This window comes from Acomys minous, assembly GCF_964271855.1.
Source record: "Acomys minous genome assembly, chromosome: 13".
Classification (NCBI taxonomy): Eukaryota; Metazoa; Chordata; class Mammalia; order Rodentia; family Muridae; genus Acomys; species Acomys minous.
In genome coordinates, this window is record NC_140495.1 from 78,831,722 (window position 1) to 78,857,226 (window position 25,505).

Below are 25,505 nucleotides of genomic sequence, written 5' to 3' on the forward strand. Positions count from 1 at the left end.
GTTTTACAGTGTCAGTGTGATTAAATTCCTACAATGAGATTATGTGGTAGCTGATACCATTTTAACAGCATAGAAATTGAGGTACAGTATAGAAAAAAAACCATGGTGGTATACCTGCATTGGCAGTCTAGGTAGGAACGGTCAAATGAAGCAGGATGAACCCAAAGTGGTCACCCTTTGGGTTGTGCTATCATACATCTCCCTGCCTAATTTCTAGAACATTCTTATTTTGTTCCATCTTCTTTACAAAGCCAGGTTTATTCAGGGAGGATTGACCTGTGAATAATATAAGGCTTTGTTTTGAATGCTTAGACTGGAATATTGGCAAACATGTTTTCTGTGACTGTGGACTAATTAGTGCCATTTGCTGCTATACAGAGCTGTTTATTTTAAACATTTACATATGTACACATTCATGAATATTCATGCTTATAGAAACTTTCTACTTAAATTTGTTTTTAAAAATAGGCCAAATATTAGAAAACAAAAATGTGTACACACACACACAAACATATAAGCACTTATTTTTTCTTCATTTGTAACTAATTACAAAGAATAATTGATCCTTGCCCTTTATGAAATTGTGGACTAAGAGGGAAGCTATCCATTCTCAGAATTTTCAGTGTAAGATTTTACCCAAGTAAAAATGTGCATGAGGAATTAAAATGCTATACTCTCACCAGACCAACTTGCCATATTATTCTTGAAAAATGGGCAAGTACTGCTAGAGCTGACCACCTGGAGTATTTTTTCTTTGCATTGTGATTGATTTGAACCAAATCGTATCTACCCTGTAAAAGAATATTCTTTGTGCTACATTAGCAACTCAATATAGATTAATCAGATGAGTACTCCATGGAATATACTATAGTGAATACCACAGGCTAAACAAGTCATTAACTGGTATATTCCTTTTTTTTTTTTTTTAAGGAACCAAAACTCTAGAACCTGAAAAATATATAAAAATGAAAAATAATATGTGTAGACGCTGTAGGTACCAGTTACAGCAAATAACAATTTATAGTAACTAAGAGTAATTTCAAAAAGTACTTCCTTAAGAAGCATCATATGATATGACCTTGAGGATTCAGCAGAATTTCATAAGATAGAGACAGGGAAGGGTATCAGAGCCATAAAAATAGGACCTTACACTGACTCCTGCCTCAGCTAACTGCTTCCAGGCTTTTGTTTGTTTGTTTGTTTGTTTGCTTGTTTGTTTTGGAGGAAAGGGTTTATTTGGTTTATACTTCCACAGCACTGTTCATCATTTAAAGAAGTCAGGACAGGAACTGAAACAGGGCTGAATCCTGGAGGCAGGAGCTGATGCAGAAGCCACAAAGGGGTGCTGCTCAACGGCTTATTTCAGGTCTTGCTCATCCTGCTATCTTTTTTTAAAGTTTATTATTATTGTTGTTGTTGTTGCTGTTGTTGTTCTCATTATTCATTCACATTACATCCTGATTGTAATCCCCTCACTCTTCCTGTTTCCACCCTCCCTCCCTTTTCCATTCTATTCCCCTCCCCATGACCTCCGACAGGTGGGGTCCTCCTCCCCCACCATCTCACCACAGCCTATCAGGTCTCATCTGGATAGCCTGCATCCCCTTCCTCTGTGTTCCAACAGGACCTCACCCGTAAGGAGTAGTGATCAAATCAAGGGCACCAGAGTTCTTGTCAGATGCAGTCCCCTGCTCCTGCCCTCCCCTGTGAGAATGAGCTGTCTGTTGGCTACATCTGATCAGGGTGTCTAGGTCCACGTTTGCCATGTCCTTGGTTGGTGCATCAGTTTGTGCAGGCCCCCATGGGTCCAGATCTGCCAGCCTTAACAGTCTTCTTGTGGAGCGCCTGACAATCCCTCTCAACCCAATCCCTGCATCTTTCCATCCCCCAACTCTTGCATACAATTTGCCCAGAGTCCAGTTGCGTGTCCCAGTCTCTGTTCCCAATCCCCCACTGGGTGGAATCTCTCCATTGGCTCAATTATGTTTGTAGTAGCTTTATTTATAATAACCAGAACTGGAAACAACCTAGATGTCCCTCGACATAAGGATGGATAAAGAAACTGTGGTACATTTACACAATGGAATATTACTCAGCTATTTAAAAACAAGGAAATCTTGACATTTGCAGGCAAATGGATGAATGGAACTAGAAAAGATCATCCCGAGTGAAGTAACCCAGACCCAGAAAAACACACATGGAATATAATCACTTATAAGCAGAGATTAGCCCAACCTAGGTGCTTCCAGTTTTAATATGTAAGATACAAATATCAGAATTGGTCTCAGTCCCTACTTTCTATTCAAAGCTAGAGTATAAAAGTCCAGAGTAAGAAGGGAAAAGGAGTGCAGCCACATGGTTTATCTAAGATTTGGTGGTGGGTCAAGAACATAGACACTAAATATTCAAATCTTTTGAGAGCTGCAGTGGCTCAAACCAGTCTTCCGGTTAGCCACCGTGGTGAGTTCTATGGGTAATGTTCAGGATTGCTCTATCGATGACAGCTCTTAGAAAATCCACCTGGACTAGGAACTGTTGTCCACCAAAGAGGAAAGGTGATTCCTCAGCTGAGAACAGCCTGCTTAAACTCTATCTGCACTGTGGGAGTCTTCTCCACACCCTGTTAGTAACTCATGTGTGTAACTGAAGTGAAATGTCCCATGTGAACAAGGAAGATGAAGAACTCCCCATCAAGTAAAAATAAAATGACAAGAACTACATGAGATGAAACGACCCATTACAGTTCTAACCTACAACACAAACTGTATTAGGAGGTCTTTACCTCTAGATTTTTAAAATTTAATCACTTTACAGTTAATGCCAGCCCCCATCCACTCACCACTCAGTCCTGCCTTCTTTACCCACCCCCATAGCTCTAGAGAGTAAAAGAACTATTTATGTAGCCAGAACAATGGAACGGAAACCTGAAAAGCAGACTATGATGCAATTTTAGAGCCCTGTATATAGAGTACTACTATTCAGCTACTATTAATAAGAACGGAAACATCATTTGCAGTAAAGTGGGTGTAATTGGAAGATATTAACTTAAATAAGTCAGCACAGAGAAACAAATGCTGCACATAATCTCATGTAGTGAAGAAAAAAAAAACCCTACCTGAATGTGCACTCCTTTTTCACACACAGCGGATAGGCAGGGTTAGGAAAGGGAGGCTGCATTTGAGCTGTGTGTGTTGAGGGCATCTGTATACCTATGGCCCTAGATGTCAGTAACACAGACAGTTAATACATGTTAACCAAAACCTAATACAAAACAGCGACAAAGAGAAAGGCCACCAACAACTGGGAAAAGCATCAAGAAAGGGAAAGAAAGTCAAACCTTCATCATACAGAAGCAACAGAAGTTCCCAACATCAACATGCAATAGTAGAAGCAGAAATCATTAAATCAGAAGTTAAAACATTTTAAAGGCAAATTATTTCCCAAACTTATTTCCATTATCTTATTTTTTAATCTTTTGTTAGCATACAAAGGAACATGCTTCATTGTCCATTTTAGTGTTCTAGTGCCATGAAGAGACACCATGACCAAGGCAACACTTAGAAAGGAAAGCGCTTAATTGGGACTGGCTTACACTTTCAGAAGGTTAGTCATTATCACTGTGATGGTGAGCCTGATGTCCTGCAGACAGACATGGGCTGGAGAAATAGCTGAGCGATGTACATCTGGATCTGCAGGCAGCAGAGTGAGAGAGATACTGGGCCTAGCTTGGGCTTTCGAAATCTCAGAACCCACCACCAGTGATGTGCTTCCTCCAACAAGGACCACCTCCTCATCCTTTCACATAGTGTCAATGTCTGGTGACTAAGCATTCAAATCCAGGAGCCTATGGGGGGGGAACCATTCTAATTCAAACCAGCGCCCTGACCTTCATCAACCATATATGAACATAAAGAATTCTAAGGAGTCAAAAACTAAAATGTTATCATATTTTGTTATACATCAGAAACTATATGAATAATCTTGAAAGCAGTAAAAACTGTTGTCTCTAAATTTTAAGCTAATTTTTTCTAAAGAATATTTGTTATTTAAAAACAATAAACTATGTTTTTTCTTAGAAAATCATGTAAAACTACTATTAGATTATGACTGTTATTGATATTAGAGTTTATCTATGTTTCAATAATTGATTTGTAAATGGCTTTAATATGTATATGTAATACATAATATCATATGATGTGTATATAACATATAATAATACAAATGGGTAAGATGCCAGCAATTTGCAGATTAGTCGGTAAAAGATGAGTGAGTTTCTATTATGTTATCATTTTACCTTTTTTTCACAATTTAATTTTTTCATCTTCTGCCCCTAAAAAAAGCTACTTTAGGAAGGAAATGGGATATAAAGGAAATAGTGGGAAGAAATAAAATCTCTCAAGCATCCTGTATAGTAGAAATTATAGAGGAAATATTTAAACAACAAGATGGAATCCAGAAGAAGGTGAACCTCTTATAAGGGAATGGTGTAAGGAGGTCTTAGGAGGCAGGTAGGGCGGATGTAGAGCAAGAGGGATTACGTGAATTTGAGGCCAGTGGTGGCTGCACAAAGAATTAGGAGAACTCATCCACCTTCAGGTCCAGTAGCCCATCTATGTGAACCAGAGGGCAATGAAATGCTATAGGAAAGGGCTGAAAGAGAATGGCTCATTGGAAATAAACCCAGAAAAGTATCTCCCTCCACCTTGTTGACATAAATCCTTTAGTGTTTTTGAAATAACTTATATATAAAGTCTTTATTTTATTATAAATTATTTTAATTGCAAAATTTATTTCATGAGTATTACTTGGAAGATAACATTGGATAGTCATTTAAAAAAAATTAAAAGGTAGATAAATTAGAATACTTAAACACATACATGAAAGAACTCTTTCATATTTCACACAAAAATATGATGACATCCATGAATGGGACAGATACAGGCACAGAGTTTAGACTCAGAATGTATTATGTATAAATAATAACATCAAATAAAAAACAACTACATGGAAGAGAGGGAAAAAAAAAAAGAAACTTTCAAAAATTAAAAACAAATCCTTCAGTGATAAAATATTAGCTTTCAGATTATTTGGTTTCAAAGTTTTATTCAAGATGACCATGAAAAATTTAACAATTTTCACTTTTAATTTCTGGGATAAGACAAAGGAAATTTGTAAGTCTCCAGAGTGAAGTGAAAGCATGAACTGGTAAGGAAGGGGGCAAGTGTGTTTCAGGGAGAAAATTGCTCCAGCGAAGACCTAGAGGCAGACCTGGGAGTAGTCAAGATGAATGGATAGGGGTTAAAGTCAATGAGCACAGAGGGAAATAAAACTGAATCACTCACAGAGTGATTGATAGCTGCAGCATGTAATTGCTAGCTTGCTTGCACACCCTAGAATGACAAATCTCCAATCATTTTGTCAGTGTAATTTAACGAAACTTGGCACACAACATTGCTTACAAGATTTAAAACCAATAAAGTTTATAACAAACTAAAAGTACTTTAATCACACTCTCTCTTTTCTCTTTCCTTTTATTTGATTGTTCATTTATTTACTTACCTTTTCAGTAGTGAATCTACTCCCTAAAACTTGATCACAATTTAAGGACCCTGTACTTTATGTTTTCTGTCTTAGTAGCGATGGTTATTAGGAGAAAACAATGCTCTTGAGTAGGCCCGCCACTATTAGACTAGTGTTCCTAGATACTCATAATTTATTTTCCATGGATATATTAATTGTAATATTGTTTATGTATACATATCTGTGGGGGGGTATGTGCACATGAGGCCAGAAGAGGGTGCCAGAGCCCCTGGAACCAGGGTTACATCCAATGTGGATGCTAGGGCCTGAACACAGAGTCCTCTTCAAGAAGAGCTATCTCTTTATAGCTTCTACACATACTTTGAAATGGAAGAATTACATTTTCTAATTATATTTTCTTAACTGGTCTTTATTATATATATATATATATATATATATATATATATATATATTGTAAATGGATGTAACAAGAGGCATTTCTGTGTTTTTGGTAGACTGAGAGTTTAATTAACAAGAATTAAATCTTTTCTCTATGTATTTCATGTTTTATAAATTTTATGTGTATATGTATATATATGGGAAAATATATTCTTATGGTGACATAAATTCTTTTATAAATAAATAAATAAATAATAAACAAATAAATAAAAATAAAATAAATAAAAACAATCTGATTTGTAAAAATTCTTGTATTTCTTTATATTTCAGGGGTACGATGATGGCTATGGGGGTGAATATGATGACCAGACCTATGAGGCTTATGATAATAGCTATGTGACCCCAACACAAAGGTAAGGCATGTGCTGGCCAATCACATTTCCAGGTGTTATCTGTGCTCTATTTTGTATAATGCGCGTGAATTATAGTTACACTGTGTTAAGGTTTCAAGCAGTTGCCATAATCTCCATTACCTTGCTAAACTATTAGCTTACAAGACCCAAAGAGGTAAATACAGTAGCTCTAACAAGTAACTGCAAACAAGGAAACAGTAGTGTGTAACTTGAGACAGGGTGATTATTATCCAATGAACTCATTAAAAAATGTTATACTTAACGAAGCACCACTATTTGCAGGAATTATTTTAGTAAACTCATAATTTAATGTAAAAAGCAGGCACTTGTTCAGGGTGCGTATTTTATAAATCTGTAATTTTTTATTTGTAAAGCAAATCACCAGGGACAGCTGTTGAGAAGATGGGAATAGACAACTGAAAAATATTTCCTGAAATTTAAGAAACAACGACTCTTCTTTCTCATCAATATCTTTAAGTTGTTGAATATCTCTTTACATTGACGTAGAATTAGTAATGTTAATGTAGTTGTCCTACCTAGAGGTCAGATTTATTGAAATATTGCTTACAAATGATAAGCTTTCTTGTAAGAGGTTCTCAAATGTCAGCTACAGTGCAACCAGCTCCATCGATAACAAATATGTAGAGAATTCTATTGGCCCAAAAGTTTGTCTTTGTAATGATGTTTCTTATTATCAATGTTTCCCTTTTCTTTCACACACTGTGGAATTCACATTTCATTCTTGTTGCTGCAAACTTGCCCTTTCTACAATGTCATATACAGAACAACACAACAGCCTGTTTTCTTTTTCATGAATATTAACACATATTTATTATATGGATTAATAAGGTTCACTGTGGCATTTCTACTGATGTCAATTTCTGGTTTTACTTTCTGCCCTCCTTAGCTTCACTTCCTCTTTTTCTGGTCAATTCCTAAGACCCAATAGATGCTCTTCCACTTTCAGGGCCATTTCATTGTTATTTCAGTTTCTACAATTACCAGAAAATGGGCAGTATTTGTCTTTAAGTCTGGCTTATTTCACTTGATGTGGTAATCTCCATTTTCATTCGATTTCATACATGTATCAGGATTTTATCCCTTTTTGTAATAAAGAAGACGCTGGTGTATATATATATACACATACTTTTTTTAACCTATTGTCCCAGTTAGGGTTACTATTGCTATGATAAAACACCATGACCAAAAGCAAGTAGGAGAGGAAAGGGTTTATTTAGCTTTTACTTTCACACCATAGTCCATCACAGAAGGAAGTCAGGACAGGAACTCAATCTAGGTTGTAGCTTGGAGACAGGAGCTGAGCAGAGTCCATGGGGTGGGACACGCATGCTACCTACTGGCTTGCTCTCCTGGATTGCTCAACTGACTTTGTTACAAAATCCAGGACTGCCTGTCCAGGAGAGTCTTCACCCACAATAAACTGAGTCTTCCCTTATCAATCACCAATTAAGAAAATTACCTACAGCCTCATCTTATTGTGCTATTTTCCCAACTGAGGTTTTCTACTTACAGATGACATTAGCTTGTGTCAAATTAACATAAAACTATATAGCACACCCATTTGTTCTTTTGTAGATGTATGCATAGGCAGAAGCCATCTCATAACTGAAAATAAGCCCACCCACAGCCCCCATGAGTAGCCAGGTATCGCTTTCACATGTTGATTTTATTTGCTTGGCAGATGTATCTAGCTGCAGTATGGCTAGCATATATGGCAGGTGTGTTTTAGATTCTGAGAGTTCTCTATACAATATTCAGTACTATTTTCAATTTCTTCCAACCATGCCTATAGATGCCCTTTGCTCTACAATCTTGCTAGGATGTTTTGGTTTTGTTTTATTATTATTATTATTATTATTATTATTATTATTATTATTTTATAATTTTTATTCTCACTGGTGTAACATGGACTTCCAGTGTAATATTGATTGCCATTTCCCTGATGGCTAAGAATATGGAGGGCTATCTTTCTTGTATTTATTGGTTATTTATGCCTCTTCCCCCTTTTCTAAGAAGTGTTTATTAAAATCACGTATATATTTTTTTCTTGGATTATTTATATTTTGACTATTTGGTCTCATCTGGGTATCAGTTATCTATCAGATGAGTAGCTGGCAAAGATATTCTTCCATGCGATAGGAAGTCTCCTTTGCTCTTAGGATTGTATCCGTACGTACAGCAAAAAAATGTTTTTATTTGACAGAATCCTGTTCACCAGTTCTTGAATTATTTTTCTATCAACTTTGGAGTTCTGCTCTAAAACTCATTGCCTGTGCTGGGGTCATGAAGTGAATGTCTTTGTTTTCCTCTGGAAGTGTTTACTTTTCTTCCTTCTTTCCTTTCATTCATTCATTCATTCTTTCTTTCTTTCTTCCAAGTCTTACAGTAATATCTTTTGTCTTAAGATTTCTATTGTTGTGAAGAGACACCATGACTATGGCAACACTTACAGAAAAAAAAAATTAATTGAGGCTGGCTTATAGCTCCAGAGATTTATTCCATTGTCATCATGGCAGAAAGCATAGCAGCACGTAGGCAGACGTGGTGCAGGAGAAGGAGCTGAGAGTTCTACAACCTCATCTACAGGCAGCAGCAAATTCCCACACTAAGCCTAAGTTGAGTACATGAGAACACAAAGCTTGTCTCCAACAAGGCCACACCTACTTCAACAAGGCCACACCCACTCCAACAAGGCCACACCTCCTAATAGTGTCACTCCTTATAGCTCAAGCACTAAAACTCATGAGTCTATAGCAGGCATTCCTAGTCAAACTACCACATCTTTAGGGCATTTGAGTTGATTTTTAGACAGGTTAGAAAAATAGGGATCTAGTTTCTTTCTTCTACATGTATTTCTCTAATTTTCCTGGTACAATTTCCTATAAATGATGTTCTTTCTCTAATGTATTATATAATGTTTTCAGTACCTTTGTTGAGATTAAGTGGGCTAAAGATGCTAACATTTGCTATTCAGTCCTTCTGTTCCATTGATTTACTTGTTTGTTGTTATGCTCAGATCTTGCATTTTTCATTCTTTGTGAAAACTCCAGCAATCTTTTTAAAAATTTTTATTATATTTCTTTTTTACATATATATTTGTATTATTACACATAAATAAAATAAACTACATGTAGCAAGAAGAATGATGAAACAATCAGGAATTCTATAAATCTTACATTCATAGTGATTTGGCTATTTGTATATGGAAAACTTGAAGAAAACATTTTTCCTATCTTGGTGAGTCTAAAATTCTAAATGAAAATCAATATCTATCATATCTCTTTCAACTTAAAACATCTATATAGACCTAAAAACATCTTAGCCTCTAAAAGACTAAGCTTAATTGTAAGACTAAACTATCTGGTCTTCAAGCCCATCTGAGACTTAAGAAGGAATAAAATTAAATTACCTGAGTGAACTGGAAGTGCAGGTTAGCAGATTCCAAAATGAAGTAATGACAGAGATAGCTAGTCACCCAGAACTCTCTGGAACGTTGGTGTTCTACTCAGGAAGGTGTCTCCTTTGTCAATGAGTTCAAGATTCTTTCCCACTTTCTCTTTTAATAGAGTTAATGTTTCTGCTTTTATGTTAAGGCCCTTGATCTACTTAGATTTGACTTTTGTGGAAGGTGATAAATATGGTTCTATTTGTGTTTTCTACATGGAGACATTCAGTAAGACCAGCATCATTTGCTGAAGGCCTTATCCTTTTCCCATTGTATGGTTTTGGGTTCTCTGTGAAAAATCCAGTGTCCATAGGTGTACAGGTTTATTTTGGGGTCTTTGATTCAATTCCATTGATGCACCAGTCTGATTCTATGCAATTTTTATTTCTGTTGCTCTATTGTACACCTTGTGATCAGGGATGGAGTTACCTCCAGAAGATCATTTTTTATTATGTTTCTTTTTAACATATACATTTATATTATTGCACATGGGTAAAATAAACTACATACAGCAGGAAGAACCCCAAGACAAACAGGAATTATATAAATGTTACATTCATAGTGATTTGGCTATTTGTATTTGGCAAACTTGTAATAAACATGTTTCTTATCTTGTTGGGTCTAAATTTCTGAATGGAGATTAATATCTATCATATCTCATCTCTATTGACTTAAAACATCTATCTTGATCTAAAAATAATCTTAGTCCCTAACCTACTAAGCTTAATTGACAGACTAAATTGGTCTTCAAACCCATCAGAGACTTGAGAAGGGATAAAACTAAAATATTCGAGTGAATGCAGAGTTCAGGTTAGCATCTTCCAAAATGAAAAAATGACTGAGACAGTTTGCTGCCTGAACAGTCACTCAACACTCTCTACATGTTGGAGTATCATCTTCAGCCTTCTGGCCCTATATCACTGATGGGCATATTTGCAAGGCAGGAACTATTGAGGACTTGCTTATCTTATCGTGGCAGAGTTTGGCCATGAACTCTGCCTGCATCTAAACTTGCCCAGTTTTAGGAAGAATTCTGTCTGTGGCAGAAACAAGGACATTTTGCCCAGTGGATGGTTTCCCACATTTAGAGCCAACTCCATATGGAGTTCTTTGATGCTCATCTTCTTCTTTGAGGCAGGTAGAGTGTTGTCAGGAGTTAACTTGTCTTCTTGTCAAAGAATCTTTAGAAAATGAAAACATCTTTAAGTGCCATATAATGTAGGCTTCTGAGGTTTTTGAAGACCTTATTTAACTATTTTACTTCATATTTCTATAGACATATCTCTCTATTATACCTAGAATATATATTCTTGTGATAAAATTAGACTAGTTTTTGACATGAGCATGAGTTGCATCAATATATAAAATTCAATACCATTGAATTTAAAATAACCTTATTTGTGAGTAACAATTAGGGCCTTGAGATGAGGAGTAGATTCAATAATCTACCTTTTGTTCTATCCTCCCTCTATATTTCTATATCCCCCTTTCTATCTTTTCAACTCCTATCCCCTTACCTACAAAATAAAGGTATGGGTGTTTATCACATGTAGGAGTTCTCCGGTGGAATTTTGGGGGTCATTTATGTATACTATCTTATCATCTGTGATGGGGATACCTTGACTTATTCTTTTCCAATGTGGATCTCCTCTTCTTGTCTTATGACTCTAGCTAGAACTTAAACAACAGTTTGACAAGAGGTAACCCAAATCTGGTTTTGAGCTTTTCTTTTTCATAAAGCACTGTCTTAAATTGTGATAATTTATGCCGGTGTAACTACTTTTACTAAAGAAAACAGGTCCTGAAATTAATTATAATTCTATTTTATTATTTGTAACTGACAAAATTTCTATTTTGTCAAACATAATTTAATCACTAGTAATACAAATTTTGTATTAGAATTCACACATAGTACAGGGTCATGCTGGCCTACTCAATGAGTTCGAAACCAACCAGGACACATAGTGAGGCTATATCAATAGAAAGAAAGAAAAGAGATGAGAAACAGAGAAACAGAAGCAAAGAAACACAGAGAGAGGAGACTTGGAGACTTAAATAAAGTTTTTTTTCAATAAATAAGTTTAAATAAATACAGCAATGCAAGAATTATTATTTCACAGAACTGTGTGGAGATTTTAGTATAATGTCAGTATGTACTAGAGGCAAACAGATGAGCACTGGAAAATTTATCAGCAAATGTACTAAATGTTTAGCATTTCATTGTTTCTGTTAGTATATTAATATGAGAAAAAGATATGGTTAACAACACAACTGGGCATGTAGCTCAGTGATAGAATGACTGTGTAGAATGAATAAGGCCCCAGAATTCATCCCAGCACCACAAAAGTCTGATTAAATAAGCACCTACTAAGTAAAAGTATATATATGACAGTATAGGAATTGGACAGACAATAAATTTTTTGAATGATAATATGATGTAACTGCTAACGATTTGTCTGGGGAGTCATTTGCAATTCTGTATATCCATATCCTTAAAGGATGAAAAGGTGTTAGGAATTAGGTGGGAAATGAAGTTGATTTTCTCAAGAATTAGTTTTGATTTTTTTCTAAGATATGACTCCCTACTTAAACTATTAGTGTAAGACTTTCTTTAAAATGTATTTTAAACCTTATTATAAAGAAGAAAATTCCTACAAATAAAAGACATGAAATTAACCAGACCCAAACTGTGAAACTCGGTGGCCTTCCATACAGTTGGAGTAGCCATTTGACATGGGGGCCATGGAGTTTCACAATGGATTTTATGCTTTGACTATTGAGCATATTTTATGTACTATGAAAACTATGTGTGTGTGTGTGTGTGTGTGTGTGTGTGTGTGTGTGTGTGTGTGTGAGACAGAGTTAGAACTGGAAAAATAGTATAAGACTTGAATTAAAAGAAAGAACGGAACAAAGTAAAAAATATATGAACACATGACTTGAACATTTATACACAATCTGAAGATTTTTTTGTAGGTAATACACATCATATTTGTTTTGTTAAAGAGGAAATCTGAAGGAGTGCTGATGTTCAATTCTGGAATCTAAACAGTAGATGTGTAATCTATCAGAAATAAAGGAAATGGTCTTTGTCTGGCTAGTCAGCAGGTGAATACAGAATAACTATAGGAATCATGAAGCAGAAGCTAGGTGACACCTTACCACAACCATTATATTATCCTCAGCAGAGGTCCCAGGGGCATTTACAAAGTAGCAGTTGCAAAAGTTCAAGAGGAGTTCAGAAAATGGAGCTAATGGAAATGAGCCCTCGTTGTTTTATAACTTGACTTCTGAAACTTTTCAAATGGATCAGAAAAGGTTCTGTACCAAAATATGCTCAGGAGACAGTTTGACTGCATGACATTAATGAGTACTGAGGATGGTAACAGTGTAACGGATCTCCAACCGTCTTTCCCCCGGATCTTTGTCTGGGACCAAAAGTAAAAGACTAGACTCAGAGTTATTATGCACCCTCCAAAGTACAGAACTGCAGATGCAGTTTCCAAGGTGACTCACTTCAAGAATTCTTTGCCTTAAAATCAGTTACACTCTGTGTTAACATCTTTAATTCAACCAAATGAATTTTTACGCCATTTGCCACATTCATATCTACTTCTTGAGACATTAACATTTTCACAGATCAACCTTCCAAAAAAAGCCACTTTTGTAAGATTCTTTTGCTAACGTTTCCCAATTAAAATATCCATAACACAACAAATCTGGATGGGAAAAACAACTTTCATTTACTTGTAGAAGTGAAGGGTATTGTCACAAATGAAAATTAAAATATCAGCTCTGAAATTTTGATCCAGATGTGAAGTGCTAAAATTTTACAATTTCTTAGTGTGAAAAGATCTATTCATTTGAATATCTGTAATGGTCAGGCATATGTAGTGTGTGGGCTGCAGGATGGATGAGACACTTAAAGTAATTTTAGGAAGGCGGAGTTAGGGGACTGTTTTTTACTGGCAGAATACCACAGGGAAAAATTAAATCCCCTGGGAAGTCAATACTCCTATGACTGAGTTGTTCTGCCACCCCAGATGGAAATTTAAGGGAGAAAAGTATAAAGAACTGGTAGATACTGCAGCACAACTGCCTTCCCCACAGTCTCTCCCACGGCTCCTACTTTCTTGACCATTTAGGAAGCAGAGGAGAGCTAAACCAGGAAACCAAACAACCCTCAATCATCCTTGCAATATAAAAGAGGCTAGAAGGAATGGGGCCATTGAGAAGAGCAGTGGAAGAGACCTATCACAACAGACAAATGTGTAACATCCTTCAATAACTAGTCATTGCAATGATCCATATCATCTGTTTGAAGGTTATAGCAGTGACCTGACGTTGCTGTGGAAACAGCCAGCCATGCATTGAGGTTTTAAATGACTTTTTGCATTTGGGGAAAACATTTGTTTTCTCTTTGAAGAGGAGAGTGAATATATGAAATGTACAGGGGATGGACCACATTTTAAAAGTTCTTTGTTTCTCAACATTCTTAGCACTAAGGATGGGAGCCACCATGTTTTTGCTCCAAGTCTGCTTGCCATTCTTGCTTCAGCAGAACAAGTTCTGCGCTTAACTGCTCTGGTGTGTTTAGGCCCATTTATCTCCTCGAAGCACCGTGTGACAAAGGCACTAATTTCTAATTCTGGTTAATTCCAACAGTAAATTCAACCCCACATCTGTTAAGTCTACAGCCTTAGACATAAAGACCATTAAATACTGCCTGGAACTTTGAACTGAATCATAAATTGAACACATTTCCAAAATCCACCTGAGCACAACAGACGGACATGCAAGTGAACCAGTGAGAATACAGGGGGTTACTTTCAGGCTTAAAAAAAAAAAGCCTGACTGAAGAATTCTTCTAAAGATGAGACAAATCAACTTATTTATTTTTTCAGGGTTTGAGTTTAAGGTGAGTGTTGTATTGAATGCTACGTTTATAGAAATCCTTCTAATAAAAATATAAGAGTGAAAAACCCATGGTAATTTAATAAATGTTATGGTATTATGTAGATAACAGCGTGTCTGGCTTGTTTAAGTGTCGCAATTCACTGTAACACTGTTCACCTTCATTGTATAATTCAATTCTCTTATCTCAACATCAGAGTCTATGATAATATTGAATTTATGGGATTATTGGATTTGAGATATTTTCCCATAGCTATTACACAAGTCAGTTGTATATTCATGCTATCTACAAATCTCTGCATGAATAAAAAGTAGATTTTGTATTGTTTGAATTGAACCTCAACAGAATGACACTCGGTTTCTTGATGTGCTCAGTGCCTTCTACAATCTTTATTTCAGATGTGGACCTTAGAGATATAGCATAAATATAAAGGCAATAATGTATTTTTTGAATTATTCACTCTGTGATAATGGTAACGGTTTATTTTACATTTAAATTCAAATTTTATGATAACTGGACTGCTTGGAAAAATAAACTGTCCATGTTACTGTAATAAGACCAGGCAGAAATTACATTGTCCTTACTCAGGTGAATGATCAGTCTTCCACAGGAAGACTAGTTACTAAAACCTGCTCAGTATTTTATGGATATAAATATATATTCCTTACTAGATTAATTTAGAATTGAACACATTCCTGAGAAGAACACCTGAGAGTGATGGGCAAATCCCACACAATTAGAGTTCCAGAAATGAGTAGTGTGGAGTCATCTTAAAAACCCTCAAAACTGCAATGTCTTGCAAGTACCAAGCAAGAACGCCAGATGGGATGAAATTCTTGTTTCAGTGGTAGCTGGAGAAGCTTGATATTACCAAAACAAAATAAGTAAATTATTAAAAAGAAAGAAAGGAAGAAAGAAAGAAAAAAAGAAAGAAAGAAAGAAAGGCATATAACTTATAGCTAAATGGCATGTGGAAGGAGTCAGGAATGTTGCTAAATATATGAGTGTCAATATATAAAATAAGGCGTGGCAAACACTGTAAATGAACTGGAACCACCCTTTGTTCAAACATAGGGTGCTGCAACCCTGAGGGCTTTATGATGATGAAGGTGGCCCAGGAGTTCTAGTCTTCATTTGGCTTTTCTGAATGAAACACTGGAATCTAGGCTTTTAACCCCCATTTCTACATAACAAATCACCTGAAAGATTAGTGGGAGAAAAACGAAAATATGGATTTTCTACTTTAGAAATTTCACCAAGGTGCAAACTCTGGCTTGCCCCCGTCCCATTGTGTCTGGAGTTACACCTGAAAGGACACAAAGGCCAAGAGGTTCAGTGACTGGTCTCTGGAGTTACCTGGGTATTGCCTCTGATTAAAGGCTTCTGTCAACATGCACCAGAAAGGAACTATTGTGTACAGTGCTCACAGAGACCTTTTGCATCACTCAGGTTTCCTTGCTGTGTGGCGGTTCCCGGCACCAGATGGGAATTAAACTAAATGTATCTGTAAATTATTATGTCCAGTTTTTCTACATTCTGCTGTACACAAGAGAGTTTAAAGAAATCAACGTAGACACTTGCATCCAAAGCCATCCATGGTATTAAAGATTCATTCGGAGTGTTCATGTGAGGCAATACATGGTCTACAACGATGTCCTGAGGATCAGGGCACTATATGTGAATGATCAAGGAGAAAACAACTAAATACAGAGTATGTTAAAAAACAAAAACAAAACAAACAAACAAACAAAAAAAACAGAATATGAGGTGATGTGAGGAGCTATCAAGTGGCGGTAACAGACAATCTTAATTATTGGCCAGTCTCTAGCACAGCTGACACCAATCCCTTCTGATACTGTGGAATAACTCTATGCTGTTTCCCAGTTACTTAATATTCCTTTAACAAATTGAGAATGCAAGCCATACATCAGCCTCTTTAAAAGGCTTTAGATCTAGTACTTTATTGGATGTCACAATATATATGCATAACAACCATCATTGGCAGACACATGCTGCACAAAGACTGGGAAGGTTGTTGGTGCCTGTGTAGCCCTATCCAGCTCCTCCGGATGTTCAGTTGGCTCAGCACTAACCAGTTGTCTCTGTACAGCCTCCTACTCTTCCCACCCTCTTGCCTCACGGAGGAGCTCTGGGCACCTGGCAGCGAAAGTACACGGAACAGGGCAGAGCAGCAGTCTTCCTTCCGGCCTAGTCTGCTTCCCTCTTTCATCCTGTGGGCAATTCCCAAAGGACACCAAGCCTGAGCCCTACAGTTCTCCGTCCGCTGGCTCCTTTTGCTTTCTAAGCACCTCATCCTCTATTCGCAAACTCTCTAGTCACATAGCCAACTCTGCAATTCTTTCTAAACACAAGAGAATTCAGTGAAGCTTTTGAGTTTTCAGCCTTCCCCCAAATCTTTTTCAAAATGGAATATAGGAAGACTATGAAGCAGAACCAGAAAATTCCTTCAGGGAAGAAGGCAGAGAAAACCCAGTGGCAGTGGCCACTATTTTGCTGACCTCCTTAAAGAGCAATGCCAACAACTACCTATTCCTCTACTACATTAGAAGCAAAGTTACGCATCTTGCCTAAGCCATGGCTGGGCACCACCTGTAGGCTTAGATTTTTCAAGTGATTGTCAAAGTGAGTTATAAATAGACATAACGAACCTCTTGTTCTTTTAGCTTGGGCTTCTACTGCCTGCTTATTTCTGACACAGAACTTGTGAAGGAACATTTGGTTTCAGAGCTTGGGGATTTAAACTTTGTAAAAATGAGAAATTTCAGAACTTTAAATTTTAAAATTTTCCAGAATAAGTCCAAATAATAATTACGGGATTCTGTTATTAATACTAAATAACATAGAATCCCAGGAACTATCAGAAGAAAACAAATTAGGGGCTGAAGGGCTGAGCAGGGAACACATCAGCATTTCTAAAGGTGTAAGTCTCTAGCATTGCTAATAAAGCCACAGTAGAGAGACTTTGCTTTTTTGCCAGATGTCTAGAAACAAAAGTGTAGCTCAGATTTGTATCTACTTGATTAGTGTAGTTTTCTTTCTTAGGGTTTTGTTATGTTTGCATTATTTCATAAATTGTGACCCTGGACTTCTCCATCAAAAACACTACAAATAGCCTGTAGTAAAATTATTCTGTACTATATGTCTAATATCCACTTATAAGTGAGTATACCCCCAAATGTGTCTTTCTGGGTCTGGGTTACATCACTCAGAATGATGCTTTCTAGTTCCATCCATTTGCCTTCAAATTTCATTATTTCCTTCTTTTTAATAGCTGAGGCATATTCAATTCTGTAAATGTACATTTTCTTTACCTATTCTTCAGTTGAGGGTCATCTAGGTTGTTTGCAGTTTCTGGCTGCTAAAACTAGAGCTGCTGTGAACATAGTGGAGCAAGTATCCCTGTGGTATGGTGGAGCATCTTTTAGTTATATGCCCAGGAGTGGTACAGCTGGATTTTGATGTAGAACTATATGTAATTGTCTGAGAAACTTCCAGATTGACTTCCACAGTGGTTGCAAATGTTTGCACTCTCACCAACAATGGAAGAGTGTACCCCTTGCTTTGCATCCTCTCCAGAATGCTCCTGAGCCCTCTGGGTCCTTCTCTACCCCCATTCTTCCATACTACTCTCACTCAGCAGCAAGTCTCAGCATCTCTCCTGATCCCCCACTGGTTACAGTCTCTCAGAAGATTTCTATGCTGATCTAATATCCACTTATAAGTGAGTATATATCATGCACGTCTTTCTGTGTCTGGGTTACCTCACTCAGAATGATCATATCTACATCAGACAAAGGGCTAATATCCAAAATATATAAAGAACTTAATAAATTAAACATCACCAAACCAAATAATCTAGTTAAAACTGGGGTACAGAGATAAACCGAAAATTCTCAACAGAGGAACATCAAAAGGCCAAGAAACAACTAAAGAAATATTCAACGTCCTTAGTCATCGGGGAAATGCAAATCAAAATGACTCTGAGATTCCACCTTACACCAATCAGAATGGCTGAGATCCAAAACTCAAATGACAACACATGCTGGCAGGGATGTGGAGAAAAGGGAACACGCCTCCACTGCTGGTGGGAGTACAAACTTGTACAACTACTTTGGAAATCAATCTGGTGCTTTCTCAGAAAATTGGAAGTAGTGTTATCTAAAGACCCAACTATTCAACTCCTGTGCATATACCCAAAAGATGTTCCACCATACAACAAGGCCATTTGCTCAACTGTATTCATATCAGCTTTATTCATAATAGCCAGAGTCTGGTAACAATCTAGATGTCCCTCAACTGAAGAATGGATAAAACAACTGTGGCACATTTGCCTAATGGAATTCTACTCAAATATTAAAAACAAGGAAATACTGAAAACTGCAGGCAGATGGTTATTTTTACTTTCGCACTTTTCTTGTGTTATCAGACTGTGACTGACAACTCCTTAGCATCAAACATAGGTCGTCTCTCCTCTATGCTCTAAACCTGCCCAGTCTTTCCTTTCTTCTTCCCCTCCTAAGATGTACTATGCCAGTTTATTTACTGTGTATAAAGAAGGAATATGCCTCTGACTATGGTAATCTTTATCTTTGCCCCTAAGGAAAAAGTCATCACATGCTAGACAATGCATGCTCCTGTCACATTTGCTTTCTATAGGATTATTCAGATCTAGCCAATGGACATTTCACTCTCCATGGTTGTGGGGAGAGCAGGCACTGCCTCTGACATGCACTCTGGTGCCCCCAGTTTGATCACTTCCCCTTGGTGAAGAGGCCCAGTGGGCACACAGAGGAAGGGGAAGCAGGCTACGTGGGGGTGGGGGTGGGGGAGGAGGTCCCCTTTTGTCAGAGGGCTGGGGAGAGGAAGAGGGCAGAAGACAGAGGGAGGGACAATACAGAGGAGGGGATAAAAACGGGGACAACCTGAATATATTATAATAAATTCTTAAAAGAAAATAAAAAAAACCATAAGTCATTTCAAACATGCTGCAGCAGTGGTCCCAGAAGACATGCAATCACGATTCTGATTTTTTTTCCCCTTTTGCCAGAAATCTGCATACTTCTAATTTAAGGTTCTTTAAATTCTTCTCTCATATTTTATATTTTGACCATCGTTTCCTCTTCCTAACTTCCCCCTGTCCTCATCCTCATACCCCAGGTCTACTCCCTGCCTGCCTCTCCTCAAAAAAAGAGCAGGACCCCCAGGGACATCAACCAAACACACCGTAACAAGACCAGGCACATGACATCACATCAAAGCTGGATAAGGCAACCCTTTTGGAGGAAAAGGATCCCACAAGTAGGCTAAAAGTGTCAGGGACAACCCCTGTTCTGGCTGTTTGAAGTCCCACAAGAACACCAAGCTACTCAGCCATAACACACATGCCTAGGACCTATGTCAGACCCCTACAGGCTCTCTGATCTCTCCAAGTTCCCATAAGTGCCAATCAGTTGATTCTTTGGGCTGTGTTCTGATGTATCCCTGATTTGTCTGGTTCCTCCTATCCTTCCTCCCCATCCTCTGCAGAACTCTCCGAGATCTGCCTAATATTTGGCTGTGGTGCTCTGCATCTGCTCCAGTTGCTGGATGATATCTCTCTAGTCTCCATGATGATGATTCTCCCAGGCTCAAGTCGAAACCTACATACCTCTAATGTTTCACAGTAAACATGTTTCATGATGTGTTTACTCATGAAACAGGAGAAGACTTGCCTGGCATCCATTGTGTCCTGTTTCTATGATGAATGTAGCCTCAGATTTCATCAAAGCAGAACCATTTTTATACATGTACGTGTTCCGTCCTCAGACTCTGCTACGTGTATTGAACTTCCAAAGTATGGTGGGTGGGGATAGCTTTTGAATCAGGAACTAGTAGTTTGAGAACATTACGCAGCACAAGAAAAAAAAAATACATTTGTAATTTGAACGGGGAAGACCGAATCACAGTTACCACACAGCCTCAGTATATCAATGCTTGCAGTCAAGGAGTCACCTAGTCTATTTAAATAAACAGAAAACATACTAATGTTTACAGCACTGAAATCCTACTGACATGTGTGAATTATGACTCAAAAAATACATGTATGCAGGTTAAGTTGTGTCTGTTCCAAACCAGGGTTCAGTAACTTCTATGTATTTGTACTAAAGACATGTAACGCTTCATTTAACAATGCATGTGCCATAGAAACTAATTAATCAGTCATTGGATGGTCTTATTTCTTGAAAAGTAATTGCTACATTTTAATAATAATTGTATGCAATTTTATGAGATTAATATCCTCATTATAAAATTTCTCAACCTTCAGTTATATAATAAAGGGTGAAAACAAGTAAAAGATAAGCCAAATTAAGAATAGATGATAAAATAGTGATTATAAGAGGATTTTCCTTGTAAAAATGTATGGATAGTGCTGAAACTGTAAACAGTGGCTTACAGAAATATATATCTCTATAGCTTGCTCTGCAGCACTCTGAAAATACCCATTTTATGTTAAGGAGATCATTTCCAAGCTGATAATAATTCTACACTGGATGCCTTATATAGATCATCTATCTTGATCTTTAATCTATGAGCAGAACAAATATGTCACTTACCTCATGAATAATCAGCCTATATTTCACCCTATGAACACTGATTACCATCAAATGAAACTTAGGGAGGCATGTACAGCTATTTAATGTTTCAGAATATATCAAGATGAAATCCTTCTTGGCACTTCAACCTTTATGAATATTAAAAAGTGAAGCCATGTGGCTATACCTTCATTGATAGGAGAATTGTCCATTATTGACAGCAATCCAGCATCTGATATATAGTAGACACTTACAGAATTATCACTTGTTATGTCCTTAATACTTGAGGAATACAAAATTATTACTTATAAAATGTAGACACTGAAGTACAACAATATTAAATGATTTTCCCAAAAGGACATATTCATAAACACACACACACACACACACACACACACACACACACACACACACACACATACACACACACACACACACACACGAGTATTGGTCAACTTTTTCATAGAAATACTCTGCCTTTTATGCCTGTTGGTTAAGTAAATAAATAATAAATATTTTAAAGTGTTCATTTCCTACACACAAATCTATATTTACCACCCTTAAGACTGAATTCTTTTGTCTCTCACTGTTGAGTTAGTTGCTGTAAGTGGGAGATTCATATCTCATGTTCTCAACACAAATGAGACAGGGCAACGAGTGTAGTTTCTTGTCATATGTATTTGTAATTTTCTTAAATCATATAGTGTCTTCAATCTAGACTCTTTACCAGCATCAAAGACAAGTTCATAACATCTTCCCTATTTCTTGGTGAGTATGTATGGCTACTCCATTAACCATCTCCCTGGCTCCTTTGAAGCAACAGCAAGGCCACCCTTTCTCTTGTCTGAGTTTTGGCTAATATCACCTTTGAGGTTCCCTTGTCCCCCTGACCTTGGCAATCCCTACTAACTATGAAGGTTTTTGGTATTCAGAGAGTGAAAAAAAAAAGGAAAGAATATTTTACACTTGTTTAATTGGTTTTCTACTACACTGTAATTCCCACCGGAATATTTTCAGTCTCTTCTATTTGATTTTTATTATGCTATTTTTTACAAAATAGACAAAATGTGTTTATCTAGAAGTAACTGCCAGGCTTTTATTTTGCTATCCTTGTGACTTTATGGTCATTGTGTCATTACTTTGAACACCTGGGGACAATGAAAGTGAAAGAATGCTTTGGGAGATGAGTGAGGAGGGATGAATAATGACGCTTTCTAAGGGAAAATAGAAGGAATAGACACAAAATCATTGCCTAAACTCTGCTAGCAAATAGGTTTTCAAATAGGTACAGATTTGTGCAATTTGATGCTGTATTGTAGAATTTCACTTTTATTACTGGAAATAACAGAAGATTCCCGTGATTATTGAACACCCAGGAATAGCCATCAGAATCAGGAGGTACCACAACAGAGATGTTTGATAAAGAGTTTCTCTTTTCTCCATGTCAGTAATGTTCTGTTAACATTCTGAATGCTACCGAAGTTTACATAGACCTTCGTGTGATACTCGTTAACCTGTGGCTTTGTAAACAGAGGTTTTCATAGAACTGTTGAAATTTAATAGAAGGCATTGAACATCATCTAAATGAATATGAAAACAAAGGAAAATTCAACTGGTAACTTTGGGATAGGTACTAGGATAAAAATTCACCTATGTTTGACATTTTTTGTTTCATATATTTCTGTTAATACAGGAAAGCAAGATTACAGAGTAAATGTAGGAAAATAGTTGAGCATGGTTTCTTAAAGACTAAGTATAGTAGGACCGATATTACATATACATATATTCATAGAGTAATTTTAATATTGCTAATATTAGTATTATTTGTTTTTTGAGAAATGGTTTCTATGTGTAGCCCTGGCTGTCCTAGACTCACTTTGTAGACCAGGCAGGCCTTGAACTCATGGAAATTCTCCTGGCTCTGCCTCACTAATGCTGGGATTAAAGGCATGTGCCACTGCATCCTGCTATTATATTATTTTTAACATGTTAATTTGCTTAAGTATAGAAATCACTTTTCTCTTTGTAAATATCAAAGCATGATGTTTTATTCTTGAAATATATAAAATAATGAAAGAAATTTTAAAGTGATTTTAATCATGATATAATATTGTGTTTATTCTTTTATTTCATTATTTCTGAAACTACTGTATCATTGTGTCTCTTTCATTTATCCTGTTGTTTAGATATTTTGAAGTCATGTTAAAGAGGATTAATGAATTCTGTGTGAATGCAGCCTGATTATTCGTTCATCAATTCATTATTATTGTATCTCATATATTATAAAACATAGGAGATAGCTTCTGAACACAGTTATAATTATAAGAATGTTAATTAAAATCAGGCCATTATTGATGATTGAGAGCTTAATTACTATTATGGCCATAGTGGATATCATTTTTCTAAGAGCTTGTACATACACACGTTCTGAATTTTCTTATTAGTTTCTTCAAAAATATCTGGTTGTTAAATTTATCCATATAAATATCTTCAACATTAGTAAATATTTTTAAAATAAATGGAATGTAATAGACAGGAATCTTAATAGAATAATTTGTTTAAAACTTAACTAAAATCATTTAAATCAAAAAGGAAATAAGTGATTTGTATTTGTGTGCATGTGTTACCGCTCCATTGCTATCAACACAAGTCTTTTCTATGTCTCTTCTTTTCAAGAAAAAACATGCTGCAATATTCTCGATACTGAAACACAATAATCTCTTCTCCAACTTCTTTTTATTCTATCACTTACTCATCCATTCAACTATTACCTGAGTACCTGTTGACCATCACGGGATTTCTTTTATTGTCAATTTTATTATGTGGGATGTGGGTTAAAATTCCATAGCATAGAGTGGGTAGCACAGATAAAAGCTTGTTGGTTTCCTTCCTAAGTGACAGGATGATCCAGTGAGTCCCCCACTCCACCCGGGCTTGTGGGAGGCTACTACTAACATGAATTTTCCAATGTGGAATTAGTCACTGATATTTCCAGCCAGTGTCATGGAAATTCAATGGAAGGGGAAGTAAGGGAATTAATTTTCACATAAATAGTAATGAATTTGTAGTATCACTCTACATGTGACCACAGTCATATAAGGCATCAAGAAAAGTTGCGCCAGTCAGCCTCTCAGGGAGGAAAGTTCTGGCTGTTTTAGAGTAGATAACAGGAAGTAGTCTATTATTAGATCCTATAGTCACCAAATGTAAGTGACTGTCCTTCTTTCTGTTGTAGGAGATATAGCTATTTATTCCCCAAGGTAGAATCTCTTAAATTCATGTAACTGAAACTAGTTCAAAAGCCAGGATCCCTGAGACACAGACGTACATGTTAGTGAAGTCTTGATGCGACTCTACAAGTCCTGGTACTTTGTAAAAGGATCAGCCCGCGATGCTTTCTGCCTCTCTTCATACACAACGCTCAGTATGAAGTGGTCAGAAAGGGACAGATAACTGTTCTAAAAACTATAATTATAAATGGAAGGGGACAGAGTTGACTCAGTGGCTATAACAGTTATGAAATCCAGCCAAGTGAAGATGAAAGTGGTGAAATAAGTTTCTGATTAGTGCATCTGGCCATTTTGATTCTCTTTTCTGGGAGTCATGCCAGTTCTGGAAGGTTCCTCTGCATCCTCCTGGTGAATCGATGTATCTGTGTGCATATCTGAAGTGAGTACAGTAGCATTATCCTTTTAGGAGACTCTACTGTTTGTATATTATCCTTCTTGCTGGTGCATGAGCAGAGGTGTAAGGATTGTTCTGGAAATCATCAGTGTTGGGGAATCTAATGGAAAAGTGTGAGGATACCTTAAAGCAACGTTAGTTACCTGACTTCCCAGTAAGGTCTACATTTGCAAATCCTCTGTCCATTTAAATTCTACAATTAATGCAAACCGTATAGAGACAGCCTTTTTCAACATCATGTCCTCCACCCTCATTCCTTTATTTTTTCCAACAATATTTAAGACATTCACTTTTTCTTTACATGCTGTGAGGTAAGGAACAGTGTAGACCAACGTTTCTTCTCATGGGAAGTCTGAGGCTGAGGTACCGCACACGGTACATCCTGTCACTCCCCAGGCACTGCCTTTAATCATAGAGGTGGTACTTGATGTTCACTAAGAAGGTCCAGGAGCACAAATCAGAGAAAGGGAGATTGTTCTTACATTTGAAATGACCTTGGTTTCCACATAACATCT

The 25,505-nt window shown here is 36.8% G+C and overlaps 1 protein-coding gene across 7 annotated transcripts in view; it reads left to right on the forward strand.

Moving 5' to 3' along the window:
* KHDRBS2 (KH RNA binding domain containing, signal transduction associated 2) overlaps positions 1 to 25,505 on the forward strand; it is a 487,677-nt gene that overhangs the window by 395,575 nt on the left and 66,597 nt on the right. For all 7 annotated transcript variants that reach the window (XR_014774012.1, XR_014774013.1, XR_014774014.1 and 4 more), the window contains one exon: positions 6,250 to 6,332. Coding sequence is in view for 1 of the 7 variants with exons in the window: in XM_084754861.1 (XP_084610987.1) it covers positions 6,250 to 6,332 (83 nt within the window). In the remaining 6 variants the exon portion in view is untranslated. The remainder of the gene's footprint in view (positions 1 to 6,249; positions 6,333 to 25,505) is intronic.